This window comes from Danio rerio, chromosome 12 (genome assembly GCF_049306965.1).
Source record: "Danio rerio strain Tuebingen ecotype United States chromosome 12, GRCz12tu, whole genome shotgun sequence".
Classification (NCBI taxonomy): domain Eukaryota; kingdom Metazoa; phylum Chordata; class Actinopteri; order Cypriniformes; family Danionidae; genus Danio; species Danio rerio.
The window spans coordinates 51045001-51062399 of NC_133187.1; the positions used below are offsets into that span (position 1 = coordinate 51045001).

At 38.3% G+C, this 17399-nt stretch overlaps 1 protein-coding gene across 12 annotated transcripts in view; it reads right to left on the bottom strand.

The window, feature by feature from the left end:
* Positions 1 to 17399, bottom strand: part of ctbp2l (C-terminal binding protein 2, like) — a 68572-nt gene that overhangs the window by 15460 nt on the left and 35713 nt on the right. For 4 of the 12 annotated variants that reach the window (XM_073918988.1, XM_073918990.1, XM_073918987.1 and 1 more), the window contains exon 4: positions 15111 to 16556. The exons of 7 other annotated variants lie outside the window; for them this stretch is intronic. In XM_073918988.1, the coding sequence (XP_073775089.1) occupies positions 15111 to 16536 (1426 nt within the window). In that variant the 5' untranslated portion in view covers positions 16537 to 16556. Of the gene's footprint in view, positions 1 to 7188; positions 7460 to 15110; positions 16557 to 17399 lie in introns of those variants that run through there. One more of the 12 variants, XM_073918994.1, reaches the window with a different exon arrangement.

Consider the following 17399-nt stretch of genomic DNA (forward strand, 5'->3'; position numbering starts at 1 on the left):
CAAATGCCATTCAACCTCACTAGTCAAGACTAAAGTTAAAGATTATAATTCATTCATTCATTTTCTTGTCGGCTTACTCCCTTTATTAATCCGGGGTCGCCACAGCGGAATTACCGCCAACTTATCCAGCAAGTTTTTACGCAGCGGATGCCCTTCCAGCTGCAACCCATCTCTGGGAAACATTCACACACACATTCACACACACACTCATACACTACGGACAATTTAGCCTTCCCAATTCACCTGTACCGCATGTGTTTGGACTGTGGGGGAAACCGGAGCACCCGGAGGAAACCCACGCGAAGGCAGGGAGAACATGCAAACTCCACACAGAAACGCCAATTGAGCCGAGACTCGAACCAGCGACCCAGCGACCTTCTTGCTGTGAGGTTATTATTATTGCTGAGATTATTATTATTATTATTATTATTATTATTAGTTCCTTGATTTGGCCAGGAGATCTCAGTCTGGAGATCTTCTTCCAGTGAGAGCTGGTCAAGATGGCAGGCAGCACATACAGTAAAGTTTCACATAAAAATCACAAAAACAAAACCGCAAAATCACCATTCATAAAAAGATCAGATCATAAAAAACAATTACAAGAGTCCTTTGAGGTGTTGTACAGAAGATGTTTAAAAGTACTCAGAGTCGGAAGTGTGTCAAGATTGAGCTGATTTTGCAGGTCACTCCAAGAACTGGGAGCATAAAAGGAGAAAGCATGTTTGCCAAGTTCTGATAAAACCCTTGGGACTAATAGAGAAACCAGATCTAGTGTTGGTTATTTATGTGAAATTTTAACAAATTAGAAGGATAGGGGGCCTGTTTCAGTAAGGAGGTTCAAACAACTCAGAGTTTAAACTTGAACTCTGAGTTGATTTACCGAGAGATTAAAAACTGAGTTTTCAGTTTCAGAACAGCTGATCTGAGTTGGGTCAATCAACTTCGAGTAGACCAACTCAGAGTTAAGCGCGCACACCGTGACTATAAAAAGGCATTATCAATAGAGCGAAGATATTACGAGTGAACATGGCAACATCTTTAAAAAAAGAGATCAGCATTTCTTTCTCCGGCTGAACTTGATCTGGTCATGCAAAGTCATAGCAAATATGAGTGTATATATTTAAAAAGAAGCAACCATCAGTGAAACAGAGACAGCGTGGGAAAACAGCTGCCCAAGTTAATTTTTAATTTTAAGTATTTAAACATTTAAGTATAATAAAATAAGTAATGTAATGTGTGACGTTTATACTTTTTTCTAAACTTTTATACACTTTTATCAGTTTTAATAGATTTAACAGTGCACTTGTTGTGTGTCTGCCTTTTTATTGATCAAGTGATAGAGGCTGATATAACATTAAGAAGGTAAGCAGTAATAAAATAATTTTTAGACAGAATAATAATCCTATTAATCTAGTAACAGTGCATGTCGAAAGTTAAGCTAATTATTTATGGAAAAAAGGACAAGCCTTTTGCGTGACTATGTTCTGTGTGTGACAAAAATGTAGGCAATAGCTGTGTTTCCATCAAAATATAGGCTATTACATAAATTTGTGCAAAACTGGAATAACGCCTAAAAATAAAGCAGCGTTTTTATCCAAAGAGTCGAAGAGAACAATTCGACACAACTCTAAATATCAACAGTAAAAACAGAATTTACTGCGGTAGAATAAGCTGCGTCAACGATTTTTTATTTAATTAATGTACCTGAGCCTCAGAAGACAATTGACACACAATGAACACGTGGGGGCGTTTGAAACCAGACGCGGAGATCTTGACACGCTCCAGACGCTCTGAGGTAATTAATAATATACACTAATACTGAAACAGTTAAGGCATTTTAGAATGACTAAAACAACATTTAAGATGTTCTGCAGTGTGCTCAGTCTGCTGTTTGTCCATTCACAAAGATTTTCATCATCATCTCTAACAAACCATTTTTTAATGTACATACTGTAATTTGTTAAGTGCACTTCGTAGTTTATGTGCATCTTATCAAATAAAAGTTTAACCTACTCAGTTATGCAAATGTTTTATTATGCGTATTTTCAAAAGTTATGTGAATCATGACGTTTCCATCAATCTTTTTTATGCACATCTCCAAAATGAGCTCTAAAATAGGTGTGTGGAAATGTAAGGCTAAGGCGAGAAATACCGCTTCATCTTTAAAAAGGGGAGGAGACCGACAGAAACTCAGAGTTTAGAGAATAAAACCTGCGCTGGACCAGGTTAGATTCACAGAGTAAGTTACCACGGCAACTGACTCTGAGTTAAAGTTACCTCTCTTTTAGAAACAGGCTCGACTTACCCTGCTTTCTCCAGTTTAACAAACCTGCCATTTTGAAACGGAAAACCCAGAGTTTCTCTCATTTCAGGGTTAAAATACTCTGAGTTTTCACTTAACCTCCTTCCTGAAACAGGCCCAGGGTGGTAATTTACCTAAGGGAGCCTTTAAAATAAATAAATAAATAAATAGGCACAGGTTTAATTTTCTCCTTTGATATAAAAATATCCAGTCTAAGGAATCATAAAAAATACAGTGATGTGTCCGTGAGTCTGCGCCTGTGATGAAGTGTACTGCTGCATGATCAACAGACTCTAGTTTTCTGAGTAGCAGCTGCATGCATATATATAGATCAACATAATCAATTCAAGAGTTCACACTTAGCTGATAATTAATAAAGCGTATTTAGCATGCTGTCCCGGGAGAGAGCCCTGAGCTCGTAATATCCTTGAGCCTGGGGCTCCCTCCTATTAGAAGGGCGAGAGGGGAGTTCGAGCTCTGGTAGGTCTCCAGAACTCCCCTGCAGTATGCTTCATCACAGGACAACAATTGTTTGACCGGTATAAGAAACCTAATTTTGGCCTAAACTTTTTCAGTAACTTGTCAATGTGTATATCAAAGGCTAATCTCTCATCAATCTAAATACCTAGAGATTTGTAAAAGCTAACTCTTTATATTTGAACATGGCTAAAAATCCTGTATGTTTTTTTAATTTAAAACCAATTTTAAGTCCTGCAATGTACACTGTAATACGTGAAAAGCGTTCTGTAAATACTGTACAGCTTGGCTTAAGGAATGTGCCGCTGTATATATTATTGTGTCATCAGCATACAGGTGAGTTTTAGCTGATTCTATTCCATGACCTTAATCCTTGGGGAATCCCAATGTTGACATGAAGAAAGGATGAATTATAATTTTCACCAGTCCCTCATTGAGTGCGCGCTGAAAAGCAATTTTCAAACCAGTTTAGAGCAGGTTGAGTAAAACCTCAAAGCCCAACGCCCCATTCACACGAGGCTTCAGCATCAACACTTGACTGAAGGCGTGTCTGAAGTTGGGGCTGAAGCGATCGTCATAGCAGCGTCAGCCAATGAAATGTAGTTAGCAATAGGCCACTGTCTAGCTGCTGTGTTTGCATACAGCGATCTGATTGGCTGACGCTTCCATCGCCACTTGAAAAGTTGAGCTAGTCCCAACTTCTGCAGCGAGCAACGCCTCTGAAGCCGCGCCGACGGATCCACAATGCAGTTTGGCAATGCCTGTTGTCACCCATTAAAAATGAATGGGAAGCGTTGATGCTGACGCCCTGTGTGAATGGGGCATAAGTCTCTGTAACATTAGTTTATGATCTACAGAGTCAAAAGCTTTTGATAAATCCATTAATAGAGCAGCGCAGGACTGTTTACTGTCTAAAGATGATGTGATATTGTTTAAGACTAGCATAGCTGCAGTAACAGTACTGTGTCCCGATCTGAACCCTGAATGGTAATCCTGAAGAATATTATTACCTGACGCATATTGTTTTAGTTGGTCATTTGTCAATGATTCAAAGATCTTTGCAAAAACTGGAAATCTGAAACTGAAACTGAAAGTCTGGAAATAGGACGGTAATTATTTGGGTCTGCAGGATCTCCTCTTTTTAATAATAGGGTAACCATTGCAGATTTCCACATTTTAGGTATCACATTAGGAGTGAGACTTAAGTTAAATAAAGAGGCTATAGGTTATACAAGAAGATCAGCTGCCAAACGTAAGAAATAAGGGTCAATTTGATCAATTCCTGGTGATTTTTTAATTTCTAGAGTCTCTAGAGCACTGAAAACCCTAATGAGTTGACTAAACTAAATTAATTGAGTAAACTTGTTGCCTCAATTTAATTCAGTAATGGAGTCTCCCAAAACTTGCAGATTTAAGTTAAATTGTTCAGTTCACCAACTTACGTAGTAGTAAGTATATATATATGTGTGTGTATGTGTGTTTGTGTGTGTGTGTGTTTGTGTGTGTGTGTGTGTGTGTGTGTGTGTGTAATAATATACTGTGAAAGAAATGTTTAAATAAATTTTAAACAATAAATAAGTGGCCATTTATTCACACTATGATGAATAATTATACCTGAAGCCATTTATTTTCTGATTTAAAAACCTTGTAACTTAGAAGTTGCACATATTAGAATTTTACAGTCAAGTTTGTGAGCATTACTTATTTTTTTCAAAGGATTAATTATGATTTTGAGCTCACTACACTTGAAATCTTAAGTTTATGCATTGTACGGTACAGTTTTTATGGTAGAGTTAAAATAAGTTAAATTAACTCATATTTTTTAAGTGATAGGACCAAAATGCAAAATTTTAAGTTGTGTTCAGTCAACTTTACTTAATTGTTCAAGTAAAGACAACATTAGGGTTTACAGTGAGCTTTACGAACCTGTGCGACAGTGGGAGCTGTTTCGAACAGGCTCAACAAATGTATTTGAAGTATGGGCAAGTGAGTTGGGAGACACTGGAGTGTAGTAATGAGCAAAGATGCGGAAGATGCTGAAGATGCTGGAGATGCTTGAGTGTAGTAATGAGCAAACAAAGAAAACAAAGCACAAATGCAGAACATTTCACAGGGAAGATTTAGTTTTTTACGTTTTTGTATGTTCTGAACTTTTGTGCTCAACAGGTCACGTTATTGATGATAATACAGTCACTTACTGCATTCACCATCAGACAAAGCAGCACCAACTCACTAAATAAAAGGTCTATGCTAGTTTTATTGAATAAAATCTGCAAAAAATGTAAATGAAATATGTTAACAAGACGCTGCACTGTCAGAAACTTGTATTATTGTCAGCTAAGTGAAATAACAGCTAGTTTCTGAAGTAACTTATAAGGTTGCCTAATAACATAACAGTGCCTGGGCCTCGATGTGCATACTGTCCACCCGAAACTACAGAATATTACGATTGCTATATACCATTGTACAGTGCATGTGGGAAGTATTGATTACGCTTCACTTTTTCCATGTTTTTATTTTACAGCCGTATTCCTAAATTAATTAAACTTATTGATTTCCTCAACATTCTTCACACAATCCCCCATAATGACAATGTGAAGAGAGAGTTTTTGAAATTGCTGCATATTTATTAAAAATAAAACATTAGTAAAATCACCTGTACATCAGTATTCACAGGCTTTGCTCAATACTTTGTTGATGCACCTTGATGTTGATGCGATTACAGCAGGGGTCACCAATCTCGGTCCTGAGGGGGGGGGGGGGGGGGGGGGGGGGGGGGCAGGTGTCCCTGCAGGGTTTAGCTGTAACTTGCTTCAACCCACCTGCTTGGATGTTTCAACTAAACCTAGTAAGACCTTGAGTAGCTGTTCAGGTGTGTTTGATTAGGGTTGGAGCTAAGATCTGCAGGACACCAGCCCTTCAGGAACAAGTTTGGTGACCCCTGGATTACAGCCTCAAGTCTTCTTGAATATGACGCCACAAGCTCTGCTCACCTGTCTTTGGGAATGTTTGCCTGTTCCTCTTTGCAGCACCTCTCAAGCTCTATCAGGTTGGATGGGAAGCGATGGTGTACAGCCATTTTCAGATCTCTCCAGAGATGTTCAATAGGATTTAGGTCTGGGCTCTGACTGTGCCACTCCATTGATATGTTGGCGGTGTGCTTTGGTTCATTGTCCTGCTGGAAGATGAAGCGTCGCCCCAGTCTGAGGTGGAGAGCACTCTTGTGCAGGTCTTCATTCAGGATGTCTCTGTACATCGCTGCATTCATCTTTCCCTCTATCCTGACTATGCCGAAGGGGCATCAACAAAGTGTTGAGCAAAGCTTGTGAATACTGATGTACAGGTGATTTATCAGCTTTTTATTCTTAATTTGCTACAATTAAAAAAACTTTTTTTCACATCGTCATTATGGGGGATTGTGTGTAGAATGTTGAGGAAATTAATGAATTTAATCTATTTTGGAATAAGGCTGTGACATAAAAACAATGGCCAGAGCCCCACTGCACCTTGGTTCCACATTCATTTTTAGCTACCCTGTGCTAAAATAGCGGCTCTACTGACGCATTCCTTCCAATAGACAACAACCGTGTAGGCGATATCTAATGTAAATATCTGTGATGGGTTTGAATAAGTGTACTGTCATTTTTCTGACCAATTAAATGCTCTCTAGTATCTGACAAGCCCCGCCCACTTCAAGATGTTTAACATTTGCTTTTCACTTGAGGCTTTTGAGCTCAAACACTCGCTGACAGAGCTGTGAGGAAAACACCAAACGCTATTGGCTGTTCATTTATAAAGGGGAGGAGCAACTCTATGCCCCGCCCTTTCTTCATGACTATCTCAAACATTGCATTAAGTGATGCACATTAAAAATCACTGCACAGGAACTTTAAGTGATGTGGACTCATCATGGAATTATAGTGTGAATTAGAGACAACACACACACACACACACACACACACACACAGTCTGTGCGGATATTCAATATCCAGGGGCTGTTCCATTTACAATGGATGAATTATTCACACTGACCTCCATCCACACACACACACACACACACACACACACACACACACACACACACACACACTGCTGACATCCAAACGCACTACTAAAATCATGATCACATCACACCAAACCTGTTTACAAAAGCAAATCAAACAATCAAACCAGTCTTAAAAGTGAGTGTTCAGAGACACACACACACACACACACACACACACACACACACGTCTGTAATCTCTTCTGTCTTTCTGTGTGCTCAAGATAAGCTAATTAACCCGTCCACGCATGTCTTCATTACCCATCATGCACTGCAGCCACAGGTGTTCAGGTCTGTAAGCAGTTCAGCTGATCCTGGAGCAGGTCACGTGTCTCTCTCTCACACACACACATACACACACACTGACCTGCGGTGTGATCCATCGTGCTGCGGGCGGTGTGTGTCTGCCGGTGAGCTGCAGACGCTGCTCTGTTTAACAATGCTGTTAATACACTACTTATGAAACCAACCAACCGAGAGTTTAAGACAGGCACCGCAGGGCACCTCCCACTCAACACACACACACACACGCACAAGCACGAATACACACACAACTACTGGACTTCTGTAAAAGACATTTGTGTGTATTTTTAAGCAGAGATGCAGACGGATCAGTGACGGCTCCTCAACTCCTGTGTGCATTAATTCCACTGTATGATGACACTGTAACTGATGTTGCCTGGCAACAGACCTGGTGTACACATGGCAACAAGCAGCAGATGAACACACACGAGAGAAGATGGAAAGAGAGAAAAAAAGAAATTAAGGAAGGAAGAAAGAAGGAAGAAAAAAAATTCAAATGAAAAAATGAAGGAAAGAAAAAAAATAAAGAAGGAAATAAAAAGAAAAAAGAAATGAAGGAAGAAAAGAAAGAAAGAAAAAGAAAAAAGAAAGAAAAAAGAAAGAAATTTTAAAAATAAGAAATGAAGGAAAGAAAGGAAGAAAAAGAAACAAATTATTTAAGGAAGGAAGGAAGGGAAGGAAAGATGGGGAAAGTAAAAAGAAAAAAATGAAAAAAGAAAGAAATTAACGAAGTAAAAGAAAAAAAAGAAAGAAAAGAAGAAAGGAAAAATAGAAAAGAAATGAAGGAAAGAAAAAGAGGAAGAAATTAAGGAAGGAAGGAAGGAAGACAGGAAAGAAACTGAAGGAAGGAAACAGAAGGAAGAAAATAAATGGAAGGAAGGAAGGAAGGAAGGAAGGAAACGAAAGGAATGAAAGACAGGAGAAAAAAAGAGAAATAAAAAAAGAAAGAAATGAGAAGAAAAGAAGCAATAAAGGAAGAAAAAAAAGAAAAAAGAAAAGAAAGAAAGAAATTAAGGAAGAAAGGAAGGAAATATAGAAGGAAGGAAGGAAGGAAGGAAGGAAGAAAGGAAGGAAGGAAGGGGAAAAAGGAAGAAAAAACGGAAGGAAAAAAAGAAAGAAAGAAAAGAAAGAAAGAAAGAAAGAAAGAAAGAAAGAAAGAAAGAAAGAAAGAAAGAAAGAAAGAAAGAAATTAAGGAAGGAATGAAAGAAGGAAGAAAGGAAGGGAGGAAGGATGGAAAGAAACGGAAGGAAGGAAAAAAGAACAGGAAGGAAGGAAGGATAAAAACAAGGAAGGAAGGATGAAAGGAAAGACGGGAGGAAAAAACTTTTTATAAAATTAATAAAGAAATAAATGAAGGAAGAAAGAAAGGAAGGAAGGGAAGCTGACCTTTTTGACCTTTCTAGAACTTTCTCCAACTGTCTGCTGTAAAACAGTTTGATGGTTGATTCAACGTTAAATCAACGTTATTTCAACTCCACAGTAACACTGAGAGTCTGCTGTACACATCAGCAGATCTGAACACAAACTGCCCAAACACAACATCTCCACCACAACCTCCATCACCAGCAGCTCGACAGGCTCTTTAGAGGAGTTCACCTGAAAACACTCCACCATTTCACCAACACACACTGGTCAAACACACACACCGGTCAAACACACACACTGGTCAAACACACACACTGGTCAAACACACACACTGGTCAAACACACACACTGGTCAAACACACACACACTCATCAAACACACACACTCGTCAAACACACACACACTCATCAAACACACACACTGGTCAAACACACACACACTCATCAAACACACACACTCGTCAAACACACACACACTCATCAAACTCACACACTGGTCAAACACACACACTGGTCAAACACACACACTCGTCAAACACACACACTCGTCAAACACGCTCATTCACCACAAAGTTGCGTCAGTGTGTGTGTGAGAGTATTTTCTGGAGTGTAGATCCTCAACTGTGTGACGCGCTCTTGTGTCTCTGCACATCCTATTAACACTAATGAGATTTCAGGATCTAAGACTATGATTAGGCCTGCAGTGAGGTACAGCGCTCAGCTCAAACTGGACACACACACACACACACACACACACACTTTTCACTTGAAAAGAAAGAGAAATCCACATGCACTGAAATATTTCCTCATTGGATTTGCTTTGTTGTTTTAAGGTAAAGGTTTTCCAAACAATTGAAATGGGCTGAATTTAAAGAACAGCTGAGGCTGAGCGTGACTAGATATAATGTGTTTGGTTAAATTCAGCCCTCATACATTGTTTGGAAGCCACTTACCTTAAAACAATTGAAAAATCCAACAACTCTTTTTTTTCCGACTGTAAAAATTAAAATGCTGGGTCCACACAATCAATCTTGAGTTGGGACAACATGAAGAAAATGAGTTGCCTTATTAGTTTTACAAATTTAAATAAATTAAACATAAAACAATTAAGTTGTGCCAAAAAAATAAATAAAACTCAAGAATGCTGTTGTTTATTTATTTGTTTTCTTTTTGGCTTAGTCCCTTTGTTCATCAGGGGTCGCCACAGTGGAATGAATCGCCAACTATTCCAGCAAATGTTTTACACAGCATATTCCTTTCCAGCTGCAACCCAGTACTGGGAAACACCCATACACACTCATTCACACACACACACACACACTCACTCATACACTACGGCCAATTTAGTTGATCAGTTCCCCTATAGCGCATGTGTTTGGACTGTGGGTGAAACCGGAGCACCCGGAGGAAACCCATGCCAACACGGGGAGAACATGCAAACTCCACACAGAAACACCAACTGACCCAGCCGGGAATCAAACCAGCAACTTTCTTGCTGTGAGGTCACAGTGCTGACCACTGAGCCATCATGTCGCCTGTGTGGTTTAGCTTATTTTAAATAAGTAAACAAATGGCAAACATACTGTAAACATGCTTGTCTGTATGCAATGCTACATATATGCAAATGGACACACATACACACACACACACACACACACACACACACACGCGCACACACTTCATCATACACCCCAAAACTCAAAATCTGTTCATAAATTTGCATATTTCTGAGAGCCCATTCACACCTCTGCATACACACATTCATACTGGCAGAGGAAAGGAACGCGAGAGAAGCACTCAGCATCAGATCATCCTGAAAACTATTTAGAAAATGCACTGCAAACGCAGGTTTGTTCAAACTACACCATTAAAATGAGCTGAAACAACACAACTCTTCAGATTCAGTTTTTGGGTCAGCGTAATTGTTCAATCCACTTACATTTGTAAAAAGTAATAGCATAATGTATAATTATCCTTATAATTCGTAACGGGCTCTATGCACAGAGTTTCATAGCCAACGATGATCTTCTGGTGAAGCTTAATGTGTCTATTTTCCATTTCACACGGTTGTTTTTACAGCATTGATGTTGTAATATTACAAAACAGTTAAAGAGACTTCAGCATTCATTAAGTTGTTCAAGCGTAAAACAAGATGTAAGATGTATAACTGTGGGCTTAATTTGTGCTGGAACATGCCGGATCCGGAACCTCTGACATCTGATCCAGCACCTCATTTTACCAATCCCCCTACTCACCCGCCCTCCTCCCCTGTCTGCTGTTTTACTTTGTTCCGCGACTCCCCAATGCTCTTCACTTTCGTCCGCGACAACCAACACCCGCCCGGGCTCTTAACTTACGTCCACGACTAACCTCCGCTATCCTCACAGCAAGAAGGTCGCTGGTTCGAGTCTCGGCTGGGTCAGTTGGTGTTTCTGTGTGGAGTTTGCATGTTCTCCCTTTGTTCATGTTGGTTTCCTCCGGGTGCTCAGGTTTCCGCCACACTCCAAACACATGCTGTACAGGTGAATTGAGGAGGCTAAATTGTCCATAGTGTATGAGTGTGTGTGTGAATGTGTGTGTGATTGTGTGTGTGTGGATGTTTCCCAGAGATGGGTTGCAGCTGGAAGGGCATCTGCTGCGTAAAACACATGCTGGATAAGTTAGCGGTTCATTCCGCTGTGGTGAACCCGGATTAATAAAGGGGATTAAGTCAAAAAGAAAATGAATGAATGAATTTTGAGACTGAGTAATTATTTTACTGAATTTATTTACCAGAAAATATAATTATGGACTCTTTAAAGAAAAAACCTAGAACTAGGTAAAGTTAACATTCAGCACCTTTGGAGCCACAGTAGTGCGATTTGCTTAATCAAATGCACTCAAATGACATTTACTTTTTGTTCAAACTCATTTAATCATTTCTCATTCAAAATCATTCATTCATTCATTCATTCATTCATTCATTCATTCATTCATTCATTTTCTTTTCGGATTAGTCCCTTTATTAATATTGATCTATTGTTGAACCGACAACTTATCCAGCATATGTTTTACGCAGTGGATGCCCTTCAAGCTGCAACCTATCTCTGGGAAACAACCATACACTCTCATTCACACTCATACACAACAGACAAGTTTAGCCTACACAATTTCTCTATAGCGCAGGGGTCACCACAGCGGAATGAACCGCCAACTTATCCAGCATATGTTTTTACGCAGTGGATGCAACCCAATTTCCCTGTACCACATGTGTTTGCACTGGAGGAAACCCACGCCAACACGGGGAAAACATGCAAACTCCACACAGAAACACCAACTGATCCAAACCAGTGACCTTCTTGCTGTGAGGCGATTGTGATTTGAACTGTGATTATTATTTAAACTATTGCTGTTGTCATTCTGAGCTCAGCATAAATGAGTTCACACCATATTAAAAATGAAAATTTTCCTCCATTTCTCAGTGAATTTAGGTCGTATATGCTGGTGCCTTTGAACAAAACAGATTTATTAAACAGATATATTTATTAAAACAATATTTTAGTCACCGAACATCTTTAAAAATAGAAAGATAATACATTTAAATTCATGCAAAATATTGGAAAAAAATCACAAACTACAAAATTTCAATAAAATATTTATAAACGTTTTGTGTCTTTAGAATTTTGCTCTTTTTATTTTTTAATTGAATATTTTTCCCCTAACATATAAATATGGGTGTACTAATTTTGGACCATTATAACTTATTTGGGCGACAACGGTGGCGCAGTGGGTAGCACAATCACCTCACAGCAGGAAGGCCTCTGGTTTGAGTCTCGGCTGGCTCAGTTGGTGTTTCTGTGTGGAGTTTGCATGTTCTCCCCGTGTTGGTGTGGGTTTCCTCTAGGTGCTCCGGTTTCCCCCACAGTCCAAACACATGCGTTATAGGGGGATTGGGTAAGCTAAATGGGCCGTAGTGTATGTGTGTATGTCTTGGTCCTCCAGGCTGGGGGTTGAGCTAACAACCCACCTCATAAAAACTGGCCCTGGGAGTGAGTATTACAACTTATGTAGTCAGATTTGGCTTTAGTACTGACTAATCTAATGTATATGCACAAATATAATATTTTAAAGCATCTTATAATATTTTAAATGAGAGATTTGTGAGGGGTGTACTCCATGTACTTGTTGGCAAATTGCTTTAATGTATAAAAATAAAAGGGTTTCTTTGTCCCTTAAGCTTCAGCAAAGACTTGTTGATGAAGGTGAGTCTCCTCAAGTCATTCAGGAAGTTCAGCCTGGATCACAAACACTGAATCCCACTAGAAAGGGCATATAAATAGTGTCCTGGTCTAAAAACAGAGCTCTTAGCCAAATCTGCTTTGCACGCCTCATGTGTACTGATAGAGGGAGGTTCATATGCACGTATATAAAGTCGCAGAGCTTTCATATTTTGCATTTACACTCCACAACATGCATGAATACAGCTTTACTTCACTTATATGTAGCTATTGTTTGCTTTTTTGCATGCACATTCCAATTGACAAATCATTGATGAATCATATTATGTTTATTATACCTGCTTGAACCTTTTTGGGCATTCAGTGTGGACAGCAATGTAGGAGTTTCATTTTACATGCAACCTGTTTCCTTACTGTGCATATGGCCATAAACACTCTGAATACTGAATACTGTAAATACTGAGAAAGAGTGCTGGGAATGACTGTAAACTTGCAACATTTAGAGTACCACAGAATAAACAATAGATCAATATTGACAAGCACAAATGACGGATAAAACTACAGCCAGCGGAGAGGTGAGGAAAGCAGAATAGATGCATTGTTATTGTTTCAGGTGAAGCTATGAAGAATGTAATTATACAAGTCATTCATTTATTTCCTTTTCGGCTTAGAGCCTTTATAAATCAGGGGTCGCCACAGTGGAATGAACCGCCAACTTTTCCAGCATATGTTTTTACGCAGCGGATGCAACCCAATTCCCTTATACCACATATGTTTGGACTGTGGGGGAAACCGGAGCAAACCCATATCAACAAGGGGAGAACATGCAAACTCCACACAGAAACACCAACTCATCCAGGACTCAAACCAGTAACCTTCTTGCTGTGAGGCGAACGTGCTACCCACTGAGCCACCATGCCGCCCACATTTATACATATTACAATATATAATATACTGCTGTATTATAATATTGACAAGCAGAAGTTGTCTGCAACCAAAACTGCAACCAAAAAGAGATGTAGAGAAAGGCAGAACAGATGTATTGTTTGTTTCAGATTAACCATTGTGGATATGATTATGCAATTATAATTATAATGTTATATATTGTTATATATTATTAAAAATACTACTATTGTGTAATATTGACAAGCACAAGTGACAAAGACAGACAAGGAAAACAGTTGCATCCTTACTTGTTTCTAAGTGAAGCCATGATGGATATGATTGTACAATTATATTTATATTAATATATCTATATATTTATTATATATAATTAAAAATACTGCAGTTGTATAATATTGACAATCGAATAGTTGCTTCATTACTTGTTTGAAGCCATGATGGGTATGATTATGCAATTACAGCTATTATAATGTATATTATTATACATACAGTAATTAAAATACTGCTATTGTGTAATGTTGACAAGCACATAAGACAGTTAAAACTACAAATGTAGCGATGTAGAGAAAAGCAGAATAGTTTGATCATTACTTGTTTAATGTGAAGCCACGGTGGATATTATTGTATGATTATAATTATTATATATATATATATATATATATATATATATATATATATATATATATATATATATATATATATATATATATATATATATATATATATATATATATTTTTTTTTTTTTTTTTTTTTTTTTTTTTTAAATTATATTAAATTCAAATATATTACAATATTGACAAGCACGAGTGACTGGTAAAGCTATTTAAACCATTGTGGACACCTTCATACAATAATAATAATCATAGAAAGGTAGAGAAAAGCAGAATAGTTGCTTCATTACTTGTTTGAAGCCATGATGGATATGATTATGCAATTACAGCTATTATAATGTATATTATTATATATACAGTAATTAAAATACTGCTATTGTGTAATATTGATAATAATAATATTAATAATAATAATAATATCACAATTATAATAATAATATTATCAATTATTATCAATGTAATATTGATAATATTTGATAATAATAATAATAATATTGTGTAACATATATATATATATATATATATATATATATATATATATATATATATATATATATATATATATATATATATATATAATTTATTTTTTAAATACTTCTATCTTATAATATTGACAAGCACAAACACAAACAACAGTAAATCCTAAAAAGCAGATGTAGAGAAAATTGAATATTTGCATCATTACTTGTTATATGGTTATATATATTATAATTTTATTTATTTATATATATATATATATATATATATATATATATATATATATATATATATATATATATATATATATATATATATATATATATATATATATATATTATTGACAAGCACAACGACAGGTAAATCTACAGGCATAAAGAGATAGAGAAAAGTAGAGCAGTTGCATCATTACTTGTTTCCGGTGAAGCCATGGTGGACACGATGACTGGAGGTCCGGTTCTGCGGGTCTGCTTGTTATTGGCATTAATATTCTGCGTCTGGACGGCGGAGGATGCTGGAATGACGGCATTTTCCACCGCTGCTCCTTTGCGCATCAACTGAGGGCTCAGATGCGGACTGTGAGCCGGAGACAGCGGAGGCAGGTTGGGAGGACGCTTCATCAGCTCCATCGGCGTGTACGTGCCGGAAAACGTCTTCGGAGCCGCTCCTGGAGTCATCGGAGGCTGTTGCTGAGCCGGCAGAGCAGACATGGCCAGACCGGTGTGAGCATTATACATTGATAATGGACGCGATTGAGGCAAAGCATTGGTGTAACCGCCCGGACTAACCGCGAGACCTCCAATCGGACGACTTGCAGGATATGTAGTGGTTTCCAGTAGATGTTGCGATGGTGCACTGCTGGGTCTACGACCCAAAAACTCTCCCATCCTCGGAGAAACAGACTGCAAAGCATTCGGAGGCTGCTGCATGAGCTGTGCATCCATACCCAGACTCTGCGGCTGCATGTAGAGATCATTACGGTGGCTGAAGCTATTGGAGCGACCGCGCATTACAGTCGCTCCAGTCTTGCAATTCAGCACAATTCGGGATAACACTCGTGCTTGACCCAAATTGGGAGCCACAGAACGGACGTCATGATCTTCCATCATGGCAAGCATCGATGTGGAATCAAACCCTTGCTGTAGGAGTAGAGTAATGGTGCTTTCTGACAGACCCTCAGAGCGAAGGAGTGCAAGAAAACTTGGATCCACGTTTCTCTTGGGGTCGACTCCCGCTGATGGATGGTGCGCTGGCATACCTGTGTTCAGCGGAGCAGGTGATGCATGCACCATAGCAGATCCTGGATCATACGCAGGGTCATACGGCATCCTTTGAGTCACCACAGAACCATAGGAAAGAGTTCCCCGGGGAATATTCCCGTCCATACCTGAGGCTGTGGGATCCACCACGATGCAGGTGGAGGCCGGCTGACAGGACTCCAGGGAATATCCGTTCAGGTCTGCGGGAATGGAGTGACCGGGATAGCCAGATTCAACGCCGAAGCAGGCTGGAGAAGCGGCTCTACTGCGAATGCGCTGAGTGTCTGGGATCATCTTGATGGAGAGGGAATCCCTGTACATGCGGCTGATCTCGTGAGCCGAGGGCGGGGGTGGAGGAGGGGGTGGAGGGGGCGGTGGAGGAGGTGGAGGAGGACCGGGAGTAGCCGCTCGAGTCTGATCCCATGCAGTCCTGGAGAGGCCGTAATGCGAGCCGGATCTGCTCAGCATGTGCTGGTTTGCCTTATAAAAGCCCTGCAGGTCTTCTGGTGGCTGGGCCGAGAGGGCGATGTCAAACGGGTAATAATCCGGAGGAGGAACCGTGCCTCGCACTGCCATCATGAGGAGGAGTGCTGTTCACCCTATTGTGGATGCAAGCCATTAATTTGAGGCATCTTTATTTTTGAAGTGCTTTTACAGTGCACACTGCAAACCTAAAAATCTTGTTTCTAGTCAAAATATCTAAATATTCTGGAATCAAGGAGCATTTTCTAGAGTTTTTCCATTTCACAGAGAAGATGCAATGAATTAAATTAGATTTATTATTGTGCTGCATGCACTGGAAATAATGCTTCATTGGATTTTTAAAGTTTGTTTAAGGTAAGTGGTTGCAAACTATTTATATGGACTGAATTTAAACAAACAAATGAAGTTTTACTTAAATTCAACATCACTACATTTAATTTACTTGTTTGAATTCAGCCCAAATCAATTGTTTGCAACCAAAATAAATAAATAAATAAATAAAATAAATAAAAATAAATAAATAAATAAATAAATAAATAAATAAATAAATAAATAATAATAAATAAATAAATAAATAAAAGAAAAGAAAAAAAGAAAATAAAAAAAATAAAAATAAAAAATAAAATAAAATAAAATAAAATAAAATAAAATAAAATAAAATAAAATAAAATTAATTAATTAATTAATTAATGTGAATTTTTTTTTCAGTTTGCATAGGTTGTTTATTTAAATCTGACCAATCAGAAGTGGCCTTTACACATTTGATGGTCATCCTCACCTCTCCAGCAGAGAGTTTTTAGGTAAAATATTTGCACATTGATTTAATATAATGCACACTGCAAACAAACTAAAATGCTTTGCTTTTTGTGTTGCTTTTAAGTCAAAATATCTAAAAAGTGTGGATGCAAGTCATTATTTGCAATTTGGACTTGTTAAACTGCTTTGACACAATTTATATT